Genomic DNA, 23,130 nt, shown 5'->3' on the forward strand with positions numbered 1-23,130 from the left:
GGTCTGGGGTATAGTCTTAAGCACTGCCTGCTGTAAGAGGGAAACTTCTTTGAAGTGTCATGTCTTATCTTAATAAGTCATGAGAATTTTGATTTTATTTCATAATACATCAATAACTTTCCCCTGAAATATGAGGAAAAAAAAAATCAACACTTTAGGAAGATGACCCTTGTTTATCTTATGACTTCTCACACCTCAACTGAAAAACAGGGACCTGGAGAAACATCCACTGCTGTTACAAATCACAAGAGGAGATTCTCAGAGTAAGCAGTAACATTTGGACATTTCTTTCTATACCCTCAGTTGGTTATCAACACTGAGATAAATTACAATAGAAAAATGTTCAAACCAGTTGCCCGGAATTCAAGAGACTGTTTAGTCTCCAGACAGTGTGCTTTGGCGGTGTTGGAAGCAAGAATAGCAGCCCGGGGACAGAAGTTACGATGTATATACAACGGGTTTCCAAGCTACATGAAAAGAAACACGTATCAGATAGCAAAAGATTAAAAAACAAGGGCAAGACTTACTTTAAAATCTGCTAGTTGTTGGTTGATGAGATCCACTTCGGTCCCCACGACCCACTGGAGGGCCTCCCCCTCTTCTGCCGCCGTGGTCATGTCATTGAGGGCTTTCAGCTTCCTGTAGAAGTCCTCCACGCGGCCCAGCGTCAGTTCCAGCTGCTCCTGGCGAGCCCTGCTCCTCTCTGTCAGTTTACCACACTGCTTGTTCAGGGCTTCGAGCTCCCTCTTGAGACCTAACAAGTCCAGAGTCCCCTCTTCCTCCAGCATCTGCCGACACTCGGCTTCAGAGGCCTCTATGTCTAACCTGAGGGCTTGGATTTTGTGGAGGAATAGCCGTACATCCTCAATTTGGGACTGGAGGCTATCGGTGTCTCTGCCGATGGCACCCATGCCGTCCAGCTCATCGTCCAGGTCCGCCAGCTGAGAAAACATCTCTCGGACTCGGCAGTGAAACTGACCAATCCCCTCCAGCTTGTTTTCCATCGTCACACAACTGCTGTTCACTCTTTGCTTCACTTCCAGGAACTCTTGCTGGGTGACCTTGGCTTGATGAAGAAGTTGGGAAGCATCAGATCCATCTGGGGCATCTTCTACCAGGCCCCGAGTGAAGTTCCTCAGATAGTCTACCTGGGGCTCCAGGGTCTGCAGCACTTCCTGTTGAGCTCTTAGCTTCTCCAGGTTCTTGTTGCTACAGGCTTGAGAGCCTAGAGCATCAAAGATCTCAAGTTGGTGTTTGGCCCCTTCAACCTTCTTTTCGATATTTTTAAAGCTTTCCTGGAACTCCTTGAGCCTCTGAGTCATTTCTTCAAGAGACCCTGTTTTGGCCTGTAGTTCTTCTGTAATGGAATCCATGTTCTGGTTGATCCCAGCCTTCTCATCCCGGATATCATCTTCATCCGTTTCTGAGGAGTTGATCAGAATGTCAGCAGCACTGTTCAGGATTTCTAGCAGGGAGCGGCGCTTTTCCACCTCACTCAGCATAGCCTTTGATCTCAGGAGACTGGACTCTAGCTGCACCGGATCCAGAGTGACCTGCAAGTCCGACATCTTGGCCTTACAATCTTCTATCCATGGCACGAGGTCTTCCACATGCCATTGATATTTCTGAGCTTTCTGCAGACAGTCCTTGAGCCTGGATTGTCTGTCTGCAGTTTTTTTACTAAGCTCTTCCCAGTGGCTTTTGAGCTCAACCAACTGGTTTTGTAAAGTCTTTTTCTCTTCTCCAGGAGGTACAGAAAGAAGCAGAGATTCTCCTTCGGCCACAATCACCTCATAGGAACCACTGTGTTGATTAAGGCTCTTCTGAAACTCTTCATTCTCCTGGAGCTGAGACTGTAACCGCTCCAATTTTGCAGAAATTGGGCAGTTTTTCGCTTGCTGGCTTTGTTTGTCATCCAACCAGGTTCTCAGCTCATCAAACATTTGCTGGAACTGCTGGGTGCTGGCAAGAGCTGCCTGGAGTCTGTTCATGCGATCAGCTGAAATGAGAAAATCAAATTTAAACCAATCAAATCTGAACATGGCATTTAAAATGTTTGCTGAGAGTATATGGGCTAATCTTAGGGGAAGGAAACTAATGTTAACTGAGGGCCTACCATAAAAGCAGCACAAAGCTGGTCTCCTTCATATACTAGATCTTATTTAATCCTCACACCAACCTTGTAAGGTGATCTGAGTAACAGAAGTAAACTTTTATTCCTAAGCTGGTAAAAAGCCATAAATGTTTCTACAGAAAGGCAACAAATTGATGATAAAATTCTTCTTGTACAAGACCATCATAGGCATCTAATTCTGCAATATGGTACATGTGTGTGTGTGCATGCACATGGTACAAATGAGTGTTAGTAAAAGTATGTGTGTAACTCCACCTATAAATATATCTATGAGCATGAATCTCTACCTGCTGACAAAATTGATATTAGTGCTCTTATCTCCGGGATTATGCTATATAAAGCTTCACATATTGTTAGTGCTCAGTCAATGTGTGATAACCACAGTGGTTCTCACTATAGCTGGACAAAGGGTTAGGGTAACACTAGTCTGAGTCCAAAAGATGCTTACAGGTCACCCTAGATTCTTGGGACTATTATCACGAAGCCAATCTTTTGGCTTGCCACTAATGTCAGCGGTGTGTGCCTACCCTACCTTACCTGCAAGGTCTTCTAAACCTTGGAGAGGCAGGGCAACTGTCTCCAGACGCTTCTTCAGCTCATCCTTGAGGTACTGCTCCCCAATGAGTACTGAGAGCTCATCGCAAAGTGTCTGTGCCTCCTTAATCTCATGGTCCAGCTGCTCCACATCAGATCGAATCTCACTGGTCTCCTCTAGTTGCTGCTTCACGGCCTCAGGTTGGGTACTGATGGCCGACTGGCCACTTAGTCGCTGCCCCACTGCCTTGACCTTCTCTGATAAGTCCTGGAGCAGTTCTTGGTACTGGGTACTTTTGACAATAGCTTGGTCAATTTGGCTGGAACGGGAATTGAGTTTGTCAGTCAGCTCAATCCACTTCTGATTGATGCTCTGGAGTTCTTTCTGTACTTGGCTGGTGGATGGAGAGACATCTCCAGGGCCTGTTAGGATGCCCTGAGCTGCCTCATTCAGCTGCTCATGCTGTTGCCTGCGTGCTTCGAACTCCTTCAGCATGAACTGTAATATAAATGACATCAAGATGTTTAGAGAGAAAAGACAGACCTAAAAAGAGTGTCAAAACAAAAACTGATTTTGGATTGTGCCAAGTAGTGCCAACTCCTTTCAAAAATAAACTAGAAAATCCAAGGACCAGGCTACTAGGAAAATGCAGTATCACTTCTAACAACTGCTTAATAAAAACTTGTTTTGAAAGGGTCATTGAGGGTGCCTGGGTGGCTCAGTTGTTAAGCGTCTGCCTTCGGCTCAAGTCACTTAACAGTGTGACAGGGATCACTTAACAGGGTCCTGGGATCGAGCCCCACATCGGGCTCCCTGCTCAGCGGGAAGCCTGCTTCTCCCTCTCCCACTCCCCCTGCCTGTGTTCCCTCTCTTGCTGTGTCTCTCTCTATCAAATAAATAAATAAAATCTTAAAAAAAAAAAAAAAAAGAAAGAAAGAAAGGGTCATTGATTGTGCCTCTTCTATTTCTTCCTTATTTGTCCTACTCTGTTTCAATATCAGTTACTAAGGTTGGCCTTGTTTTCTGGATTGGCACTCATCAGCTTTGCCAGACAAAACCCAGGCCTCTGAGTTGTAAGTCTGGAACCCTGGGACCCAGAGCTAGCTATATTACTGGCTGGGCTTGCCATTTCAACTCTCTATACGTCTGTTTTTCCTAGTTTCTTTCTTGGAATTCCAACAGCACATACAATCTATACATTACAACATAGCATGAGTAGACAATGAGCTTCTTTAAAGCAAGTAGCATGTCTTTTTACTCTTTTCTATCCACTATTTCACTCAGCAAAGTAGTTAGGGTTACAGGCTCTGGAATCAGACTGCTTGGGTTCAAATCCTGACTCTATCACTTGCGAGCTGTATATATAACCTTAGGTGAGTTTTTAAAGTTCTCCAAATCTCAGCTTCCTCATCTATAAAATGAGGATAGAAAGTACTTATCTTGGCTATTTTAAGGATTAAGTAAGATAATTTATGGAAAGTATTCATCACTCACACTGTACATAAGTAAGTAAGACATGACTTTAAGGAAGAACAGATGCGTAAACGATGAACTAAAACAATGTAAAAAAAGAATGATAGGGGCGCCTGGGTGGCTCAGTCGTTAAGCATCTGCCTTCGACTCAGGTCATGATCCCAGGGTCCTGGGATCGAGTCCTGCATCGGGCTCCCTGCTCCGCAGGAAGCCTGCTTCTCCCTCTCCCACTCCCCCTGCTTGTGTTCCCTCTCTAGCTGTCTCTCTCTGTCAAATAAATAAATAAAATCTTTAAAAAAAAAAAAAAAAGAATGATAAACACTGATGTGAACATGGCACTGTGAAAGCAAGAAGTAAGGATGATTAATTCTGTGGAACATGACAAAAGTGGACGAGGGAAGTCAGGAGCGCCTTCACAAAGGATACAAGGAAGTTCTCCCAGTGAGAGAGAGAGAGAGCCATTTTAGCAAAGGGCCTAGGATTAGCAAAGGCACAGAGCGGTATGAGTATGGTGTGTTCAAGGAAAGGACGAGTTACCCGGTGTGTGCAGAAACCTGGGTATATGGGAGAAGAGTGGGAAATGAGGCTGGCAAGACAAACTGGGACCAGATTGTGGAAAGCCTCATATACGACACTGAGCAGGTACTTGGACTTTGTTCAATCGGCAGCCAAGAGCCAGTGAAGCATTTTCATGTATTCAGGTGTGTGAGTTAAGGAGATAATTTGGTAACCGTGTGGAGAATGCACTAGACAAAGAAGCCCATTAGAAGGATGTTGCAATGGTATAGGCCTGAGATCAAACCTCCCTAAGGGAGGAGCACTTAGAATGGAGAATTAGAACAGTAGTTCTCAAAGTATGCTCCAGGGATCCTTGGGAGTCTCCAGGCCCTTTCAGAGGGTCCATGAGGTCAAACTAATTTCATAATAATACTAAGATATTATTTGCCTTTTATAATTTTTCTCTCACAAATGTTCAGTGTTTTCCTGGGGCTACATGACATCTAGTATTGCAATAGATTGAGTGCAGAAGCAGATATGAAAATATATGAGAATATTCTATTAAGTCAGACATCAAAGAGATTTGCAAAGCCATAAAACAATACCACTCTCATTAAAGTTTTTATGTTTGGAAAATGATATTTTTTCATAAAAAAATGTTACTTATGTTAATGTTACAGTTTTACCATTATTATTTTTAAATTAATTAATAAATACATATTTTTAAATTCCTCAGTGTTTTTGTTTTTGTTTTTAAGTAGGCTCCACACCCAGTGTGGGGCTTGAACTCACGACCCTGAGATCAAGACCTGAGTTGAGATCAAGAGTCAGACGCTTAACTGACTAAACCACCCAAGTACCCCTTAGTGTTTTAATACAGTAAATATTAATAGATATCAATAGTTAAACACAAGCTCTTTGGGGTCCTCAATAATTTTTTTAAAAAGATTTTACTTATTTATTTATTTTAGAGAGAGAGAGACAAAGAGAGAGGGTGGAGGGAGGGGCAGAGGGAAAGGGAGAGACAGAATCTCAAGTAGCTCCGTGCTGAACACAGAGCCCAATGTGGAGCTCGATTTCACGATCCTGAGATCATGACCTGAGCCAAAATCACGAGTTGGGACCCTTACTCGACTGAGCTACCCAGGTGCCCCTGGGGTCTTCAATTTTTTTTAAGAGCCTAAAAGTGTTTTGAGACCAAAGAGTCTGAAAACCACTGGAATAGAAAAATATTTGTAAGTGAACTAAAGAGGACTTGATAATTAATTGGATGCAGGGGCTAAAAGAAAGGGTTCCTTCAAAAACTGCTCTTAAGTCTTTAATTTAGGGAACTTGGTGGATGGTGAGAAGAAATGGAACAAGTTTGGAAGAGTTTGGGAGGATGTAGAATAATAGAAGGTTCTCTGGTGCTTACCAAAAAAAAAAAAAGAAGAAGAAGAAGACGAAAAAGAAGAGGAGGAGGAAGAGGAAGAAGAAAAAGTTCTCAAAAGGAATTCATTAGAAATGATATAATTTGACCAACCTAAATTTCCATGATGGTAGGCACTTAAATCAATTTTTTTTGCGGTTTGAGCAACAGAGAATCTTTAAGTGAAGCCAGCAGATATAAGACATTACATTAAGTAATATGGTCACTACTATTGGGGATTAAAAGTAAAATACGATTCTACAAAGTAGTCAGAAATTCCCCATTCTTACATCCACTCATCTTACTGCCTGTTAATGATATTAATAATACAGTTATTGACTATTTATTATTTGACAGGCACCGTGATAAAGCCCTTATAAACATCTCATTTAAACTGAGGAAACGGAACTCTGGAAGGTTAACTGACTTGTCTAGGGTCATTTGAAATCTACTTGCTGAGAACAGCATTCAAAACCAGGTTCACGGGGTTCTAATTTCTTTGCTTAACGCAGTAAGCTTTGTGGCTCACCTGGACCTGCTGCTTTTGTGCAGTCAGCATGTTGGGGTCAATAGACAGGGGCCCCAGCACCCCCATCATCAGTTCCTTCTCCATCAGCCAGGGCCGGAGCTGGGATTCTGCAGCCTGGAAGCTGGCCAGATGACTTGCAGATTCCTCCAGCTGCCTTTGCCGGGCCATGGTCACTTCGGTGGCCCTTTCCCATCGGGAATCTGTAGAGGGGAAATGAGAGAATGTGTTCCTTTAGTCTCACCAGCCACTGGCCTGATCCCTAAGTTATGTTCCTAATATACTACAGGAAATGACCCCTGCAGCATTAGTTAAAAATAACCTTCATTTAATTTTAACTAAAGTAACACAGTTCTGTACTTGATCGTGGTGGTGGTTACATGAAACTACACAGAACTACACACACACACACACACATACACACACACACACACAGACATGGATGTATGGCTATCTTATCTATATTATTTTATGGCCTGTTTTTTAACTCTTACTATATTATAAACATCTTTACTGCCAATGTTTTTTCATGCCAATAAACATTCACCAGTATCATTTATATATAGCTCAATATGAATGCAGAATAATTCACCTAATCCTTCCAGTGAATAGATTATTTCCCATTTTCATTTTCATCACCAATGCTCTCCTTATCACAGCAGATTATCAGATTGACTTGCCCAAGAAAGCCAAACCTCTGAGACTTTTGAGTGGAATCTCTAGATTCTTTTCCCTAATCAGACTCACTCACTCTCTAACCCTATTTGGACCTCTTGATTGCTTATGAAAATTAACTAAAAATAAGTCCTGCTTTATAGGATGTGCTGAAATTCTATATTTGCTTTGAAGACAAGCAATGTAATGAATTTGCAACATCCCTCTGAATACTTACTGAGTTCCTCTTGCATTTCCTTCCAGTTTTCTGCTTCTTGTGAGTTGGGATATGTCATCAGTAATCCAGCCAGGGCTTCCTTTACTTTTTGGATTTTTGGAGAATTCTGTTCCAATTCAGCCAGGAAGGCCTAGGAGAGAGAACACCGGGGATTGCCATGAGATTTCTGCATAGGAAACAGAGCTGTGTGTGTGGAGGAAAGTACTAGAAGACTGGGCCGCAATTATAGGCTCCACTTCTGATTCTATCAGTGTCTTATTTCATGATTTTAAGATACTTTAACATTTCTGCTTCGATTTTTACTTTAAAATGAAAATCTGAGTAGCAGGATCTAAATTTCTTTTATGGACAACATATCGGTAGAACCCAGTAAGAAGGTATTATTCATCCCCCCCCACAGAAAGTGTCAGGTATGATAATGATGATGGTGGCATCAAGGACATTTAGGTAGCTGAAGAAGATGGCATACTCTGTCCAGTTAGAATATAAAAAAGTTTGGCAAAAAATTTTTTTTGATAGGACTTTCTATATGGTCTTGTTTCTCCTGATAGTTTTCCTAGTCCTACATGTCAACCTGAAGAATGAACTATAATCACAGCTACACTTAAATCGCCCCAAGGGTTGCAAAGGGGCTTTGATGAGAATGGTTTGGCTTACAGAATCATAGGGAAAACAAGATCCCATTCTCAGTGCGCTGATAACTTCAGAGGAGGGATATTCTCTTTCTATAAACAGATTTGGTTGTTTTTTTTTTTTAAGTTTTATTTATTTTAATAATCTCTACATTCCATGTGGGGCTCGAACTCATGAGCCAGAGATCAAGAGTCACATGCTCTTCCAATGGAGCCAATCAGGTGTGCCTGGTTTTGTATCCGAATATTATTTATAATAATTTCTCATTTCATAGGTAAGAAAATTCTTTAGGAGAGCTTAAGCATATTAATCCTTTGAAAGGGCTCCTCATGGCCTGGGTGGATGGCCGTGTCCCTCGCTCAGGTCCCGGGCTTGGGTAGAACACCGTATAACAGCCCCTTCCTCTTAGTGTCTGGGACGCAGCTAATGCAAACACAGTACCTTGTTAGATTCAGCTTGGGCTCTCACTGTTTCTGGCTTGGTTGGAGATGAACAGGCATCCATGGCTTTCAGGACTTCCTCTTTTGATTCCAGCCACTGCAGCACTGAGCCTGCTTCCTTCTGAACTTCCTCCATTCTGCTGAGGACAGCCTGAAGGCTTTCCTGGCGTTCCTGAAGCACTCCCCCCAGTTTCTCATATTTCAAGTTTACATCTGACATGTCACACTGGATCTCCGTCAGATCTAGCATCACAGAAACAAAAATCAGATCGGGAATAGTTCTCCAAGCCTCCCCATGGGTTCCTCATGCTAAATTACTCATCAGGATTAAACGTCTCTCCTACTCCTTCTAGTGAACTAGAGATTCACTTCCTGCTAAATCACATAAAAGTTCTTGTTTATATATACAAAGCAAAAGAGCTTTCATTAATCTGCTTTCGGATTTTGACAGGAGGTACTCAGATGTACAAATAAAATGCTAAATACACTTGGGAACTTAGGAAGTGAAGGGAGTGAAGGATTTGGGGCATTCTTCTGTTCCCTCTTGTCCAAGCAGGGAAATCATGGGGCTACGAGGCTGAGGGTTAGACTAGACTACCTCTAACGTGGCTTCTTTATGACTCAAAGATTCACATATGTTTTCTTCAAGCTCTTTCCTTACTGGTCTTATCTAGTGGTCCAATTTATTTCCTAGCACTGTATCTCACTGGCTGCCAGCCTGCTTAGCCTTTAGCAACCCAGCAAAGGAGCATCACAGTGGCTTCTCCCCAGATTTTTACCCTCATACCCATCCTGGCGGCGGTTCTTTCACACATACAGAAACATACACAGATGCCAACGTGAACACTGTCCTAACACATCCAACAAAGAGGCACTGTGAAATGGCATTCTCACCTTTGCAGGTGTGGTATCCGTTTACACTGCCTACAGAGCTTCCTACAGAGGGCAGTATGGAACCTGAGCAGAAGGACAGGGAGACAAACAGGGCAAGACAAACGTGTTAGGAATACATACAGGCACTGAATTTGTTCTCTGGCACTCACTTTAAGCTCAGGTATCAGGAGGTTAACACAGCACAAGACAACATACTCATGGAAAGAGACAAATCATTTTAGCTGCCAGGCAACAGAGCATCACTCAGGTGTCTTGGCTTCTTAGCGGTAGTGGTTCCTAACCCTTTCTAAAGGAAACCCGAATTCCCTTCCTTGATCTCTGACTTGAATTCTTTGGATCCTGCCATAATGTTGCAAACAAGTATTGATAAAATAATTGAGTCTTTAGAATATCTGTGCTGTCTGCCACACTTTGGAACGAGGATTTGTAATAAAGCCAAAAAGGTTCAACTTTAACATCAATGTTCTTCAACATGATAAAAATGAACAATAAGTGTAATTAAGGACAGAAAAAGCAGTATTCTTTTAATAAAGACATTAAAATGAGTCCTTATATTGCTTCAAAAGGCAGATTCTCTGTCTTTTCTATCATGAAAACTTTCTCCTCTCCTTCCCCACCAGAAAACGGAAATTCTAAGCGCCAATAAATCTGGCTCATAAATATTCCCATAAATTCTGCTTTGGGCCTTTGGTTCTGTTTCTGATTACCACGATTTCACCTATATTCTCCCCCAGGTTGATTCCTTATATTTCAGGAGCGTCCCAAGTTAAATAAAAATCAGATCATGCAATTATAGAAATTATACAGAAACATGAAGAATATTCATGATATAATGTTACATTACAAGGACAGAATAAAACTCTCATGTGCACCGATTTCACTGGAAAAAGTTTTATGTTAAGGTTATATTAAAAAATAGTAATTGTGAAACTTTTAAATGTTAACATTACTGTATTTTCTCTCTTTTTTTCCTTAAGTAGGCTCCACACCCAGTGTGAAGACCAACGCGGGGCCTGAATTCAGGACGCTGAGATCAAAACCTGAGCTGAGATCAAGAGTTGGATGCTTAACTGACCAAGTCACCCAGGTGCCCCGACATTATTGTATTTTCAGTGAAAAAATAGATCAAACAAAAAGATCGTATTCCACTGCAGTAGGGTGATGACCAAAAAAGAAACTGGACTAGTAATTGGGAGAAGGCGGTCCTGGCCAAGACCATCACTCACTCAGTATGTGAGCCTTAGTCTACGGATGGACCTCAGTGTCTTCTCTAGGATATGAAGATAATACTAGCTATCCTGTCAGCACTGATGGGGTTACTGGAGAGAAGTAATGAGGTAGTGTACGTGAAAGCACTTTATGAAACAAAAAGAGCTACATTAATGTCAAGAACTGTAATATTCATGATTTTTCAGAGGTAGAATAGAACTTTGAGAGCACTCAGGGCTAGTGATTTTCAAAGCAGCAAAAGAGGTACTGTAGGGACTCTGTAAATGTTTGGTTTAAATTTAACCTTCAGAATATATTTCGGATTACTTAGAAATGGCAAGAAAACATGCACATTCAATTATGTTGAACACCACATCTTGACCCACTAGATATAACCAATTTATGCTGCTTTGGGGAGAGAATGAAGTAGCTCCTGTACCTCCCTGCCTACATTTAAACTTCGTTTTGAGTGTCACTGATTGGAAAAGCTATAGCTCTCTGCTAGCACTTTACGGTAGTCAAACCTACACATGTCCTCTCATACAAAGAAAGACATTTACAGCATGTGTGTACTACATCAAAGAAAGTGACAAGAAAGGCTAAGGTGCATCTACTCAAAGCAGGCTCTCTCATTAGGGCAGAACCGTGTAGTAACAGAATTCTTAACATGTCAGGTCATGATGACGTCAAGTTCCAGGCAAGCTTTTGTTCTCAATGCCAGTTTTAGGAGTTTTCTATGTTTAAGAAAAGAATGTGAACCTTCATTAAAATTCTTGTGATTTAACTTTGAAACAAGAATTTATTACATCACTTTCAAGCTTCTAGTTCAGTTTAATTGAGGAGTGTTCTGAGACTCTAAGGGGAACTTTTTTTTTTTTCCATCTTGAATCAAGTATATTTGTGTTTGAATTTAGGCGCATCACTTCATAGTGGGTGACATCTTAGTTACTGTGCCCCCTTCACCTGTACTAAATGTACAATTTCTACCCCATAACTCTTGAGGAGATTAATAAATGAGTAATTAATGGGAAACTGGTTAGCAATCTACAGAATAATAATACTTGAGATTTATCTTTTCCACTGGGCAAAATTTACTTGAATTCCTATGGACAAATCATTTGCATTACCATCAATTATCCACAAAACTCTAGAATAGAACAGATATTCAGTTAAAGATGCACACTCAGAACCAAATAATTTCCAAAAGCTTATTAGAGGGGCGCCTGGGTGGGTCAGTTGTTAAGCATCTGCCTTCGGCTCAGGTCATGATCCCAGGGTCCTGGGATCGAGCCCCACATCGGGCTCCCTGCTCCACGGGAAGCCTGCTTCTCCCTCTCCCACTCCCTGTGCTTGTGTTCCCTCTCTTGCTGTCTTTCTATCAAAAAATAAATAAAATCTAAACAAACAAACAAACAAACAAAAAAAACCAAGCCTATTAGACAATGCCCAACACTTCACTGAAAGGACACCCAATACTTTTCTGTTGTCCATTTCCAAGACTTTGACAATTTTTTCTGACACAAGTGAACCATAAAGTGAACTTTTAAAAACATTCATCATCCTTTACAACTACTTATCTGTGTAACCTGTATTTCCTGGATACAATGCAACCAAACAAAATGGAGAAATAAATCTGATAATAAAGCTGTCATCCAAAAATCCTTTGTCAAATCTTTATATTCCCTAGGATAGCCTCAGTATTTTCACTGATGGATTTCATGATAGATAAAATGTTATAAATTCACTTATAAGGGAAATTTATGCCAACAAAATATCATTTGTATCTGTTTTATGTAGTAGAGTTGTATTTGAGATTATTTATTTATTTATTTATTTTAAAGATTTTATTTATTTATTTGAGAGAGAGAGAATGAGAGAGAGCACATCAGAGGGGTTAGGGTCAGAGGGAAAAGCAGACTTCCTGCCGAGCAGGGAGCCCGATGAGGGACTCGATCCAGGGACTCCAGGATCATGACCTGAGCCGAAGGCAGTCGCTTAACCAACTGAGCCACCCAGGCACCCTGTATTTGAGATTATTTAAAAAAAAGATTTTAGTGCTTTAAAATGTTTGAAAAACCAATGATCTAGTCTAGGAGTCAGAAAACTATACTGGCCAAATCTGGTCCTCTGCCAAGTTCTGTATATAATGTTTTATGTGAACACAGCCACACCCATCCACTTGTATGCTGTGTGTCCCTGTTTCTGTGCCGCAGTGCTAGAGATGTGTAGTGTGACAGAGAACATGTGGCTCACAAGCCTTAAATATTTACTACATGGCCCTTTACAGAAAAAGCTTGCAGACTCCTGATGTAGTCACACACTAGTAAGTCCCTGAACTTTTCTAAGTTTTATGTGTTGCAATATAAGAATCATCAATTCCCTGAAATGCTCTCATTTCTGGGTAGTTCCAACAGATCTTTAAACTTCAACAGAAAAGTGGCTGTTCTCAGGAGGAAAAAATAAACTTTTCCCTTACGACTAAAGTGACTGTAGGTGTGCACTAACACAGTCTGGCAATAAAACCTATAAGGTCCCAATTAAAAACCAGAAAGTGACTGTGAGCTCATATGGATTTTGTTTGAAAGACTTCATTTGCAGCCAGAGATTATTCATATATCTGGGCACAATCTTTGTATCCACTTCCAAGAAGTGTGGCAGTCCTTGGCAGACCAACACTGACTCCTAAATACCTAGTGTCTCTCAAGATACCATGCTTATACCCTTCAGGGCTGACTCCAATCTAAAGATGATGCATAGCCATCCATTCCCATGTTTAAAAAGAATAAATTCGCCAAGATGGAAATTCTATTTTAATCCTTCTCTGTTCATTTAGGCCAACTAGTCCCTTTACTTTTTCCCATCACAGGAAGGAATTTTGTAAAATGGAGCAAAGATCAGGTTGGGGAAGAGATGGGGAAAAGATCAGACTGAGGGGGAAGACTGCTTTGTGGATCGCTCCCCTTTGTTCTCATACCCAACATTGATTCTGACTTTTATTAAATAAGGGGTCATAACGAAAGGCCAAAGGCCAAAGTGAAGAATGATGTTTATTTACTGCATTCTTAAAAGCCTGCACTCACCTGTCTTGGCTTGGGAATCAGGTGCTGTGATCTCCATGATGAGATTTTCTAAAGAAGTGCCTTTGCAGTTGATTTCTTCCACCAAACTTCCCTTACTTGCCCAGTCCTCTAGAAGACCCTGTTAACAGAACAGCTAAATGTAACATCTGGGGGCATTCTCCTCATCAGTAGGGACACCTGTTCTTGTACATATACTCCCTAAATTTTTGATAAGCATTAAGTGACTATCCTCACGTATTCAGCCACATCAAGATCTTGGTTTAGCCAGCCATGATGTGGGAGAATGATATCCTGGAATATTCAGGATCTTCCCATTCATTCATTCATCAATTATTTATTGAGCATTACTGTAGGCCAGGCATCATGCCTAACACTGGGGATACAAAATAGGATTATGACACAGTTCCTAAAACCAAGAGGTCAGATTATCAACTGCATTATAATGTGATAAATGTTATTACAGAAATACACAGTAAACTCTGAGAGCACAAGAGGAGACACATCTAACTCTGCCTAGAGAGAGGAAAGCTTTGAGTGAAGACAAAGGTAATAAAAGGGAATGGATGCATGTAAAGAATAAAAAGGAAATGGCAAATGGAGGGTAAAATGAGGAGCTAGATGTTGAGATGTAGAGAAATACATAGAATCGTAGGCTACACTTTGCATTTTCAAGGAGACTTTATATTGGGCTTGAAGCCAGAGCTCTGACTGCCACAGAAAACCCTTAGGAAATAAAGGCATCTGCTGTCACAAGGTCGTATTGTCTCTGCATGTGGATCGCCTGCGACAGAAGTAGAATTCCACTTCTTCCAAAGCAGGGACACCTTCTTAGCCTTGAATCCCTTTCTCCACACTGAATTTCCCTGACAGTCTACTTAGTTTGCTTTTGACTTTAAGCTGCCCAGCAGCAGAGAAAGACAGAGCCATGGGTATCCAGCAGGCTCATGCTGCCGAACTGCAAACTGAGCCTTGTCGATTCACAGCTATAAATTCCTTTATTAATCACTCCAGATTCCAAAGAGTCACAGTTCCCAAACCATGCATGGACTCACAGGGTATTTTCAAGTTTTGAGGGAAATACAGTGACATCTGTTGGACACCACGTGAACAACTACTATGAAGTTGTTTAGACCTAACCACGTAGCAAGTGAGACTTTTTAGTTTTTTCTTTTTTTTTTGCCTTGAGGTACCATGAAAAATTTCTTGAAACACTAAGGGCACTGTGAACCTAGAAATTGGGAAGCCTCTGCCCCAGGGGATTCCCTGCAGCAAATGCTCCTGGCACTCTCTCTGTGAAAGCAACCAAACTCTTTCCCTGTCGTCTGGCTCAAAATAAATCCTGCTTTACTAAGAAAATAAGGAGAATGCATGAGAACTAGTTGGAGGTAGATATGGCTTGATTTCAACAAAAAGAACAAATGTGTTAGAGGAGCAAGCAGAGGCTGAATGACTGAATCAAAGAAGGGATTCTGCAGGGGATGGGAGAAAGGGTGATCCTACTCTGGAAGGTACTGTCCAACCATCTGATTCTAACTCTTCCTTTTTTAGCTGTAGAGCTAGTTCTTCTTTTCTCAATTTCCTGATCATGTATCTGGTCACTTGCTCACATATAACTCTCTAATTCTCAAACACACAGTGAGAGTGTAAGCTTCTCAAGGACTGGACTTTAACAACTATCTTTTTTATGATCCACCACAGAATGAGAGGCATCTGAAAAACAGCTGAAACTTTATAGATGTTATTTCCAGGTTACTTTTTTGGTTTTGGTTTTTAAATAGGAGACATTTTGGTGCTCAGTGCTTGGGTAGGGGTAGGTGGGAATCACATGAAGAAAATGGAGGGATTTCTATTCTGATGCAGAAGGATAACTTGGATTTGTCGCACCACTTCCTTACCACTGTTGAAGACCAGTCCATACAAGCTTCCAAACTGCTATCCAACCTGGTTCCTGGAGCTCTTTCTGTTCACCTACCTTCAGGTGTTCAATCTGCTTTTCCAGCTCTTTAGTACTCATAAAAGTCTCTGTAGGTGGAATATTCCCTTCAGTTTCCTTCAGCCATTTTTGGAAGGTCCTAACCAGCTTCCGAAATTCATCCAATTGTTCCTGACAAGATGATGCATCTTCCTCCCTGTCAACAACAACGAAGACATTTTGTTAACTTGTCAGACTAAGCTTTGTAAAGATGTCAACTTGAACTAAAACTACACTCATTCTGGGACTCTAGGCATCTTTTCCTTACAGGGCCTTTTCCTTCCCATAATCTTTTCCACGGCAGCTTTGGCTAAACCACCACATACAATGTAGGAGAGCATCAAACTAAGGAATCTGTTGCCCTTGTTTGGACATTTCTGGGGAGAGGAGTCTTTAATCTTACTCCAGGCCAAAGTGAAAGTGAGAGAAACTAAAAGGAGCATGCTATTTAGGTGCAATGATACAATGGAAAGAATGTAGGCTTTGGATCTCAAGTCCAGCTCTGTCACTTTTTAGGTAGTTGACTCTTTCAAGGCCAAATTCATATGCTAATCCCCTTAGCAAAGAAGATGCTGAAACAGAGGCTCAGAAAAGTTAGGTTAAGCACACTAGGTGCACCTGGGTGGCTCAGTCGGTTAAGCATCTGCCTTTGGCTCAGGTCATGATCCCAGGGTCCTCGGATTGAGCACCAGGTTAGGCTCCCTGCTCAGTGGGGAGCCTGCTTCTCCCTCTCCCCCTGCTGGTTCTCTATCTCCCTCTCTCAAATAAATAAATAAAATCTTTTTTTAAAAAAGCACACAAATGGGTAAAATGAGCCAAGGACAAAGGAGAATTCAATTTCAAAATTAAATTTTAGAAGTGGCCACATCTATCAAACTTTAAGCCAGAGATCCTGGTTCTTCCTACAGGTAAATGGCCCCGAGTATAGAGGAAGAACAAGCTTTCCTGGCCTCTGTCCCCCTTCTCTCCACTAAGTAGCCTGAGGCTATAGTGTTGTTTTGAGCAACTGCTTTCCTCCAGTCACTTTCCTCAGGCAGTCACCTGCCAAATCAAGATTATATATATGGCTAAACCAAGAGAGGAAGTCCTATCAAGCTCTTAAACCCATGTGAGGTTTTCTAATGGAATCATGGCTTTTCAACAGTCAGCAGATAAAATGAAATCAGCCACCCCTGTCATATATTCCCATGATTCCCTTAAAAGAAGAATCCAGACACTCCTCTAGAACAACAACTCAAATGTGGCCAAAGCAGAAAGAGAACCAATGTAACCATTAATTACATCCGGAAAGTCTCTTCCAATTTTTCTCTTTACTTCAAATCCTGCCACAATCCTACTTGCTGCCCCAAATTTACTGTTAGGTCCAGGTAACCTGGGCTACTGACTGTACAGAGGGAGACGGAGCCCCGTTACTGAGAAGGAATTCAGGATCTAGTAATAGAAAACCACTGAGCACCGAGTAGACTAAATAGCTTTGCCTAAAAGAGGCACTTTCCAATCTCCTATGACTCAGTAGCAGACTTCTTGATGCCATCTTTTCTACTAAAGGAGGAAGAGAAAATCATTTCCTTCAATAGCAAGGAAAAATTAGCTCCCCCAATTGACCAACGCATATGAAAACTCACCTTTCTTTAACTGTCTTCTGTAGCTCTGTGAAGTCCTTTCTGAGATTCTGTACCCTGTCCTGGTGCTGGGATAGGTTGAGGGCAAAGCCACAGGAGCTCAGTTCTGTGACCAGGTTCTCGAGAGTCTCAAGGTTCTCCTGTTGATCTTCCATTTCCGAATTGAGCTCCTGTCAAGCAAACAGGAAAATGTACTAAATCCTCTGATCATTATAAATAAATATACTCTAAAAAAAAAAAAAGATATCTATATTAAATCGGGGGCAAGTTCCCCCTAAGCTGTAGAAAAAGAGGGAACAAAGAAAGAGGCATGCTCACTGGGTCAACTGCTAGATCAAACCAATAAATATGGAGGATTTTTCCAATCCACCTGAGAGCAGCTAGGAATTGAAAATGAATCCTGTCTCCTTTAAACAAATGTTTAATGATTTGGGAGGCAGCATGACAGAATGAAAAGAATGGATGTTTTTGGAGTCAAAAAGATTCCTGAAAATCAATCACGGCTTTGCTACTTCTGGCGTGTGATCTTAAGCTATTAAATTTCTCTAAGCTTCCATAGCCTATCTCTTCTGTAAAACAGGGTAAACATATGCTCTCCACTATTATTTAACACTGTATTCAAGATATTAGCCAATGCAATTAGGTAAGAGAAAACAATTTGTGGCATACAAATTGGAAAAGAAGAGGTAAAACTGTATTTGCAGATTATATGAAAGTATACTTGTAAAACCCAAGAAAATCAATCATACAATTAATTAAACAATGAAGTAATCCAATAACGTAGCAGGATATAAAACCAACATATAAAAATCAAGAGTGAAAACTTCATTTACAATAGCAGCATAGAAGGTACAATTTTAAGAACCAACTAACAAGAAACATGCAAAGCCCTTATGAATAAAACTTTAAAATATTTTTGACAGACATAAAAGCAGACCTCAATAAATGGAAAGACACCCATAAAGATATGTGTGTACGTGTGTATGTGTGCATATATGCACGTGTGAATAAAACGGGATCCAAATAAAAATACCAATTGTCCCCCTATGACTAATAAAGTTGATTTGAAAGTTCACACGGAAAAATAAATGTACAATTACCAGTGTGAAAAATCCTGAAAGAAAAAAAGAGAGAGAGAGAGAAAGAGAGACTAGTCCTCCTAGATAGTAAAACACATCACGAAGCCTCTAGAATAAAAAATAGTATGCTATGGTTCATGAACAGACAGACCAGCAAAGCAGAATAGAAAATCCAGAAATAGACCTGAGTCCACATGGACATTCTATATCTGATAAAGATGACTTCTCAAATCATTGGGAAAAAAAGATGGACTTTTCAAAGAAATGATATCGGGAACAACTAGACAGACGTTCAGAAAAAGAACTTGGATTCATATGTGCACTGTATCTCAGAATGAACTTAAAATGTTAAAAGATTCAAACGTAAAATAAAGACAGAATGAAAGGAAGAAACGATCCGAGTTCTAGAAGCAATCATGGGTGAATTCCTTCAAACCTGCGTGTGGCAAAAGACTTTCAAAAATACATATTCAATAAGAAGTGAAAAAATCTACTATGTAAAAATTTAAAAACCTCTTACATGACCAAAAACACTTTAAGCAAAGACAAAGGACAAACTGTGAAAAAAGATTTTCAACATATCATATATAAAGAACTAACCTCCCTCCTATAGAACTCTTGTAGGTTGAAAGAAGAAGAAGGAAAAAAAAAACCCACAAAGTCCTGACAGGAAATAGTAAAGGCCACGAACCAAGAGTTTACAAATAAATGTCCCTTAAATGTATAAAAATATACTCAACTTTATCAGAGAAAAAATAAAAATTAAAGCCACACTGAAATATCATGTTGTATCAATCAGATTAACAGAAACTCAAATGCTGTTCTGCTGGTGAGGCTGTAGGGGAAACAGGTACTTTAGTGCACTGCTGGTGGGATGCAAAATGGTGAAATCCTGAAACACTGGGATCTAGGTGAAAAGGACGCTGGTGTTTATTGTGCCATTCCTACTTTTCTATAAGTTCGAAATTCCTCAAAATAAAACCCAAAAAGGACAGCAAACCAAACCAAACCATGAGATCCTACTTTAATATGGAAAAAGTTAGATGGATAACGCCAAGACACCAATGCAGGGATATAGGAATGTTCAGGTCCTACAGGTGGCAATGTGGGCACCTGCAGCCATCCTGGAGTCAACGTGGCCACTCCTTGGTCAAATTAAGTACAGGCATATACTCTGACCTACAATCCTACTCCTGCACATGTATCTGCATCTGTGGTAGGTAAGACTGTCAAATATTTCTAACTCTGCACCTACTAGGTATATGGTAGGAATACATTTCTCCAACCCCTTGAATGCCAGGTGTGAAACCTGCTTTAACTAATGAAATGAAAACGGATTTGAAATGCCCTCTCCCTGCTGGAGCAGTAGTCATGAAGGCGTAGGGCAGGATGAAGTCCCCATCGACTTGAATCCCTGAGTGACCATGATGAGCTAAGTGAAAAGTAAATCTAGGCTGTGTTTGTTTTTTTGTTTTTTTTTAAAGGACAATATCTAGTTTACAGGGTGGTTGTGATAATTCTTTTTTGTTTTTTAAAGATTCTATTGATTTATTTGAGAGAGTGAGAGTGTGTGCATAAGCACGGGGGAGGGGCAGAGGGCGAAGCAGACTCCCCACTGAGCAGGGAGCCCGATGCGGGGCTCGATCCCAGGACCAGGAGATCATGACCTGAGCCGAAGGCAGACCCTTAACGACTGAGCCCCCCAGGTGTCCCTGGTTGTGATAATTCCTTAAGATATTGCAGGTAAAGTTTCTAGTACACTGACTGACATACTATGCACTCCTGTGATTGTTGGTCCCCTCCTTGCCCTTCTTTTCTTTGTTCTGCCACTGTGGCAGATATATTCTCACCTGGATCTGCTGGAAGAAATGTGCAATATCTTGATCTGGCTGATTTCCAGAGGCTAGCATCCGGCTTTTGTTTTCCATGAATTGCTGCAGCTTATCAGAGAGATGTTCAAACATCTCTGCCTGGGGCAGAAGCTTCTTCAGGGAGCTCTCCTTCTCTTGCTGCTGCAGACAGAGCTGTTGGAAGCGCTGGCTCACCTCTGCCAGTTTGCCCTGCAGCACTGCAGCCGTGGTGCTGTCTGCGGCCTCCATGAATCGCGTCACCATCTCACGGGTGGCCTCCAAGCTGCTCTTTTGCCGAGCAATGTCCTGCTTCAATTTCTGTCACCAAAAAATGTGTCTGTCAGCTCCTTGCTCACTTATCCTAGGGTATCGGAGCCATGACCTAATAATCTAATAATTACATGCTCACCTCCTCGAGGAGGGCGGGATTGCAACTGAGCCTCTGGACTACCAAACATCCCATCCCCTTAGTTCTCCACCCCATTCCATTAATGACTTCGCAGGGCCACTTTTCCTCAAGCTTAACAATGGTTTAGAAACTGGGTAGAAATATCTTTACATGGATCAGTTATCATCTCTAAGTCTTATTAGAAGATTCATGGAAATGAGTTCTTTTCCTGATACTTTTTCAAAATGATGTAATTATGGAACACAGCAAGCATGCCATTGATGCTAACTCTTGGGGCCTAGGTCTCACCATGTTCGTGGCCAGGGCTTCCTGGATGACGCCCAATGACAAGGATACCACCTGCTCCTCCTCCAGGTTTTGTTCAACTTCCCTGATGGACTGCAACAAGCTCTCCAGGCTTTCCTGGACACTCTGAGATCGGGCAATTGCCTTCTGTAGCAGAGCAGAGCGCTCAGCCAGGCTACTCGAGAGGCTTTGAAAACGGCTGAGTATGGAATCTGGAAAATCAAGGCCATGAGAATAGAGTGGAAACTGTTTTCCTATTGTGCTTTTAAAAAACAACGTATTTAAATCACACTTGTTAATTATAATAATAACAGGCATTAAGACAAATAGAAGGAATAAGCGTAAAGTGCATTTGTATTTGAGCTAAAATTACAAAGCATTATTTATTTAGCACCTACTAAGTGCCAGAAATTGTGCTGGATGCTGAGGACCGAAGAGAATTAAGGTAAGTCCCTGGCTTCTACAAAAATAAGACTGTAAACGTGAGCACAGGCAGAAAAGGGCTCATCACAACTAACTACAAAAATAAAATTTTAAGTGCTATACTGATGCTAAGAGTAATGTACTAGAGAAGCCTGAAAGAAGAATGATTCTTTCTTATCTTTTATTTCTTTTGGGGGTTGGAGGTGGTGGCCGGGACTTTACAAAGGAAGCAACCTCTCAGGTACATCTAGAAGCTTGAGCAAGATTTCATCACACATGCTAAGCACTCAATAAATGTTGGCAGCTAAACCATAGGGAAAACTTCGGGGGTAAAGTAATGAAGAAATGACTAGTTTACTTGGGGAAGGAAAGAAGCGGGGCGTGGCTAGAAGGCAGAATGCCTGGGGAAAGGGGTTGAAACCAGATTACAAAGGCCTTCAACGGTACAAGAACAAAGTTCATCGAGAGTAAGCTCTTGCTGCCTGTGTCCTCAGCCCCTAGCCTGCACCGCAGATACTTGTAGGACACAGTGTGATGTATTACAGAACAGTGGCACGCACTGAGAATTAAGGGAGTGTTCTTGTTATGCTGCTTCATACCTGTAGTTTCTTGAACATGCTTGCGGTCTGGGGCTGGCTCGCCTTCAATTTCCATGAGGTCATGAGCTACTTTTTGGAGCTTTTCTACAGGTACTTGGTGCTCAGCTAATTCCTCCTGCAACTGCTGCTTGTCCATGAAAAAGGCCAAAAGTAAAACCTCTGAGTAATCAAAGCTGGTTCTAGGAACCAAGAGCTACTTAGCATAGTGCTACTAGAGCTACAAAGAATACTTCCATTTATCCGTACCCACAGATGTTAGAATTAAGTGTTTAGGAATCAGATCTTGTCCAAGGCATCCCAACCACTGCCTTTAAGCTATGTGAGTATTTGCTTTATTTGGGGTACTCTACCCCATGCGATAGAACAGCCTGCGTCCCAGCCTACCTTTGTCGTTGCAAGCTGCTGTTGCAGAACTCCAGGGTCCGAGGCAATAGTATCTGAGAGGAGCTTCTCCACATTGGCCTCACAGGCCTGCATCCAGGCCTGCAGGCTGTCAGTACAGCTCTGGAACTGCTGGTACTGGCCTAGGAGCATGTGCAGGTGAGAGCCCAATCGTGTACACTGTGCCAGAGAAAAAAGGGAGAGCAGGCTTAGGCTAGGTCTGGCTAAAGGCAGCGGCTTCCTAGGCATAGTCCAAAGAAAAGCCTGGTCTTGTTATAGGATCTCACTCTAACCACAGTGAAGGGTAGCGCTGAGGCCTCCAGGGAGAGATGAGTAGCAACCATCTTCTACAAGTGGGGCCTTTGTTGTTTGATCTGTACTATTCATCCCAAATTTATACTATATACCCGCGAAGACTGAGTTGTAGGACAAACCACCAAAGATGGTGATTAACATAACAATAAAAATATTTTTTAAAAAAACCCCACCAAAGAAAGACACATCAGGTTGCAGGCTAAGGTAGGGAGGGACTGGGAGATACAGAGTGCTCCTTTTGGCTAGGTTAGAGATGTTGGCAACGTGCACAAGACAGGTAAGAAGAACTGACTGGATTCTACAGCTTGGGAGCTAACGGGAGTTCTTTGATAGGGAGGAAGGCAAGGATGTACCCTAGACGCTCCGTGCAGGAATAAAGACTGTGTATGTGGTTGCAGTTTCCCCTGCACTGTGTCTCTTGGGAGCTCACGTCTGTTGGTCAGGGTACAGGAAGGCGAGCACCTCCACCTTCC

The 23,130-nt window shown here is 41.5% G+C and overlaps 1 protein-coding gene across 38 annotated transcripts in view; it reads right to left on the reverse strand.

Annotated features, from left to right (window-relative positions):
* The window catches only part of MACF1 (microtubule actin crosslinking factor 1), a 335,178-nt gene that overhangs the window by 78,558 nt on the left and 233,490 nt on the right, over positions 1 to 23,130 (reverse strand). For 36 of the 38 annotated variants that reach the window (XM_032432513.1, XM_032432494.1, XM_032432505.1 and 33 more), the window contains 13 exons: positions 22,346 to 22,522; positions 21,962 to 22,085; positions 20,943 to 21,151; positions 20,246 to 20,563; positions 17,320 to 17,486; positions 15,695 to 15,851; positions 13,723 to 13,840; positions 9,434 to 9,496; positions 8,541 to 8,782; positions 7,467 to 7,596; positions 6,578 to 6,777; positions 2,672 to 3,167; positions 528 to 1,999 (listed from right to left, as the gene is read on the reverse strand). In XM_032432513.1, the coding sequence (XP_032288404.1) occupies positions 528 to 1,999; positions 2,672 to 3,167; positions 6,578 to 6,777; positions 7,467 to 7,596; positions 8,541 to 8,782; positions 9,434 to 9,496; positions 13,723 to 13,840; positions 15,695 to 15,851; positions 17,320 to 17,486; positions 20,246 to 20,563; positions 20,943 to 21,151; positions 21,962 to 22,085; positions 22,346 to 22,522 (3,873 nt within the window). The remainder of the gene's footprint in view (positions 1 to 527; positions 2,000 to 2,671; positions 3,168 to 6,577; positions 6,778 to 7,466; positions 7,597 to 8,540; positions 8,783 to 9,433; positions 9,497 to 13,722; positions 13,841 to 15,694; positions 15,852 to 17,319; positions 17,487 to 20,245; positions 20,564 to 20,942; positions 21,152 to 21,961; positions 22,086 to 22,345; positions 22,523 to 23,130) is intronic. The other 2 variants (XM_032432605.1, XM_032432375.1) reach the window with 1 other exon arrangement.

This window comes from Phoca vitulina, unplaced genomic scaffold (assembly GCF_004348235.1).
Source record: "Phoca vitulina isolate PV1807 unplaced genomic scaffold, GSC_HSeal_1.0 scaffold2, whole genome shotgun sequence".
In the NCBI taxonomy this organism is placed as follows: domain Eukaryota; kingdom Metazoa; phylum Chordata; class Mammalia; order Carnivora; family Phocidae; genus Phoca; species Phoca vitulina.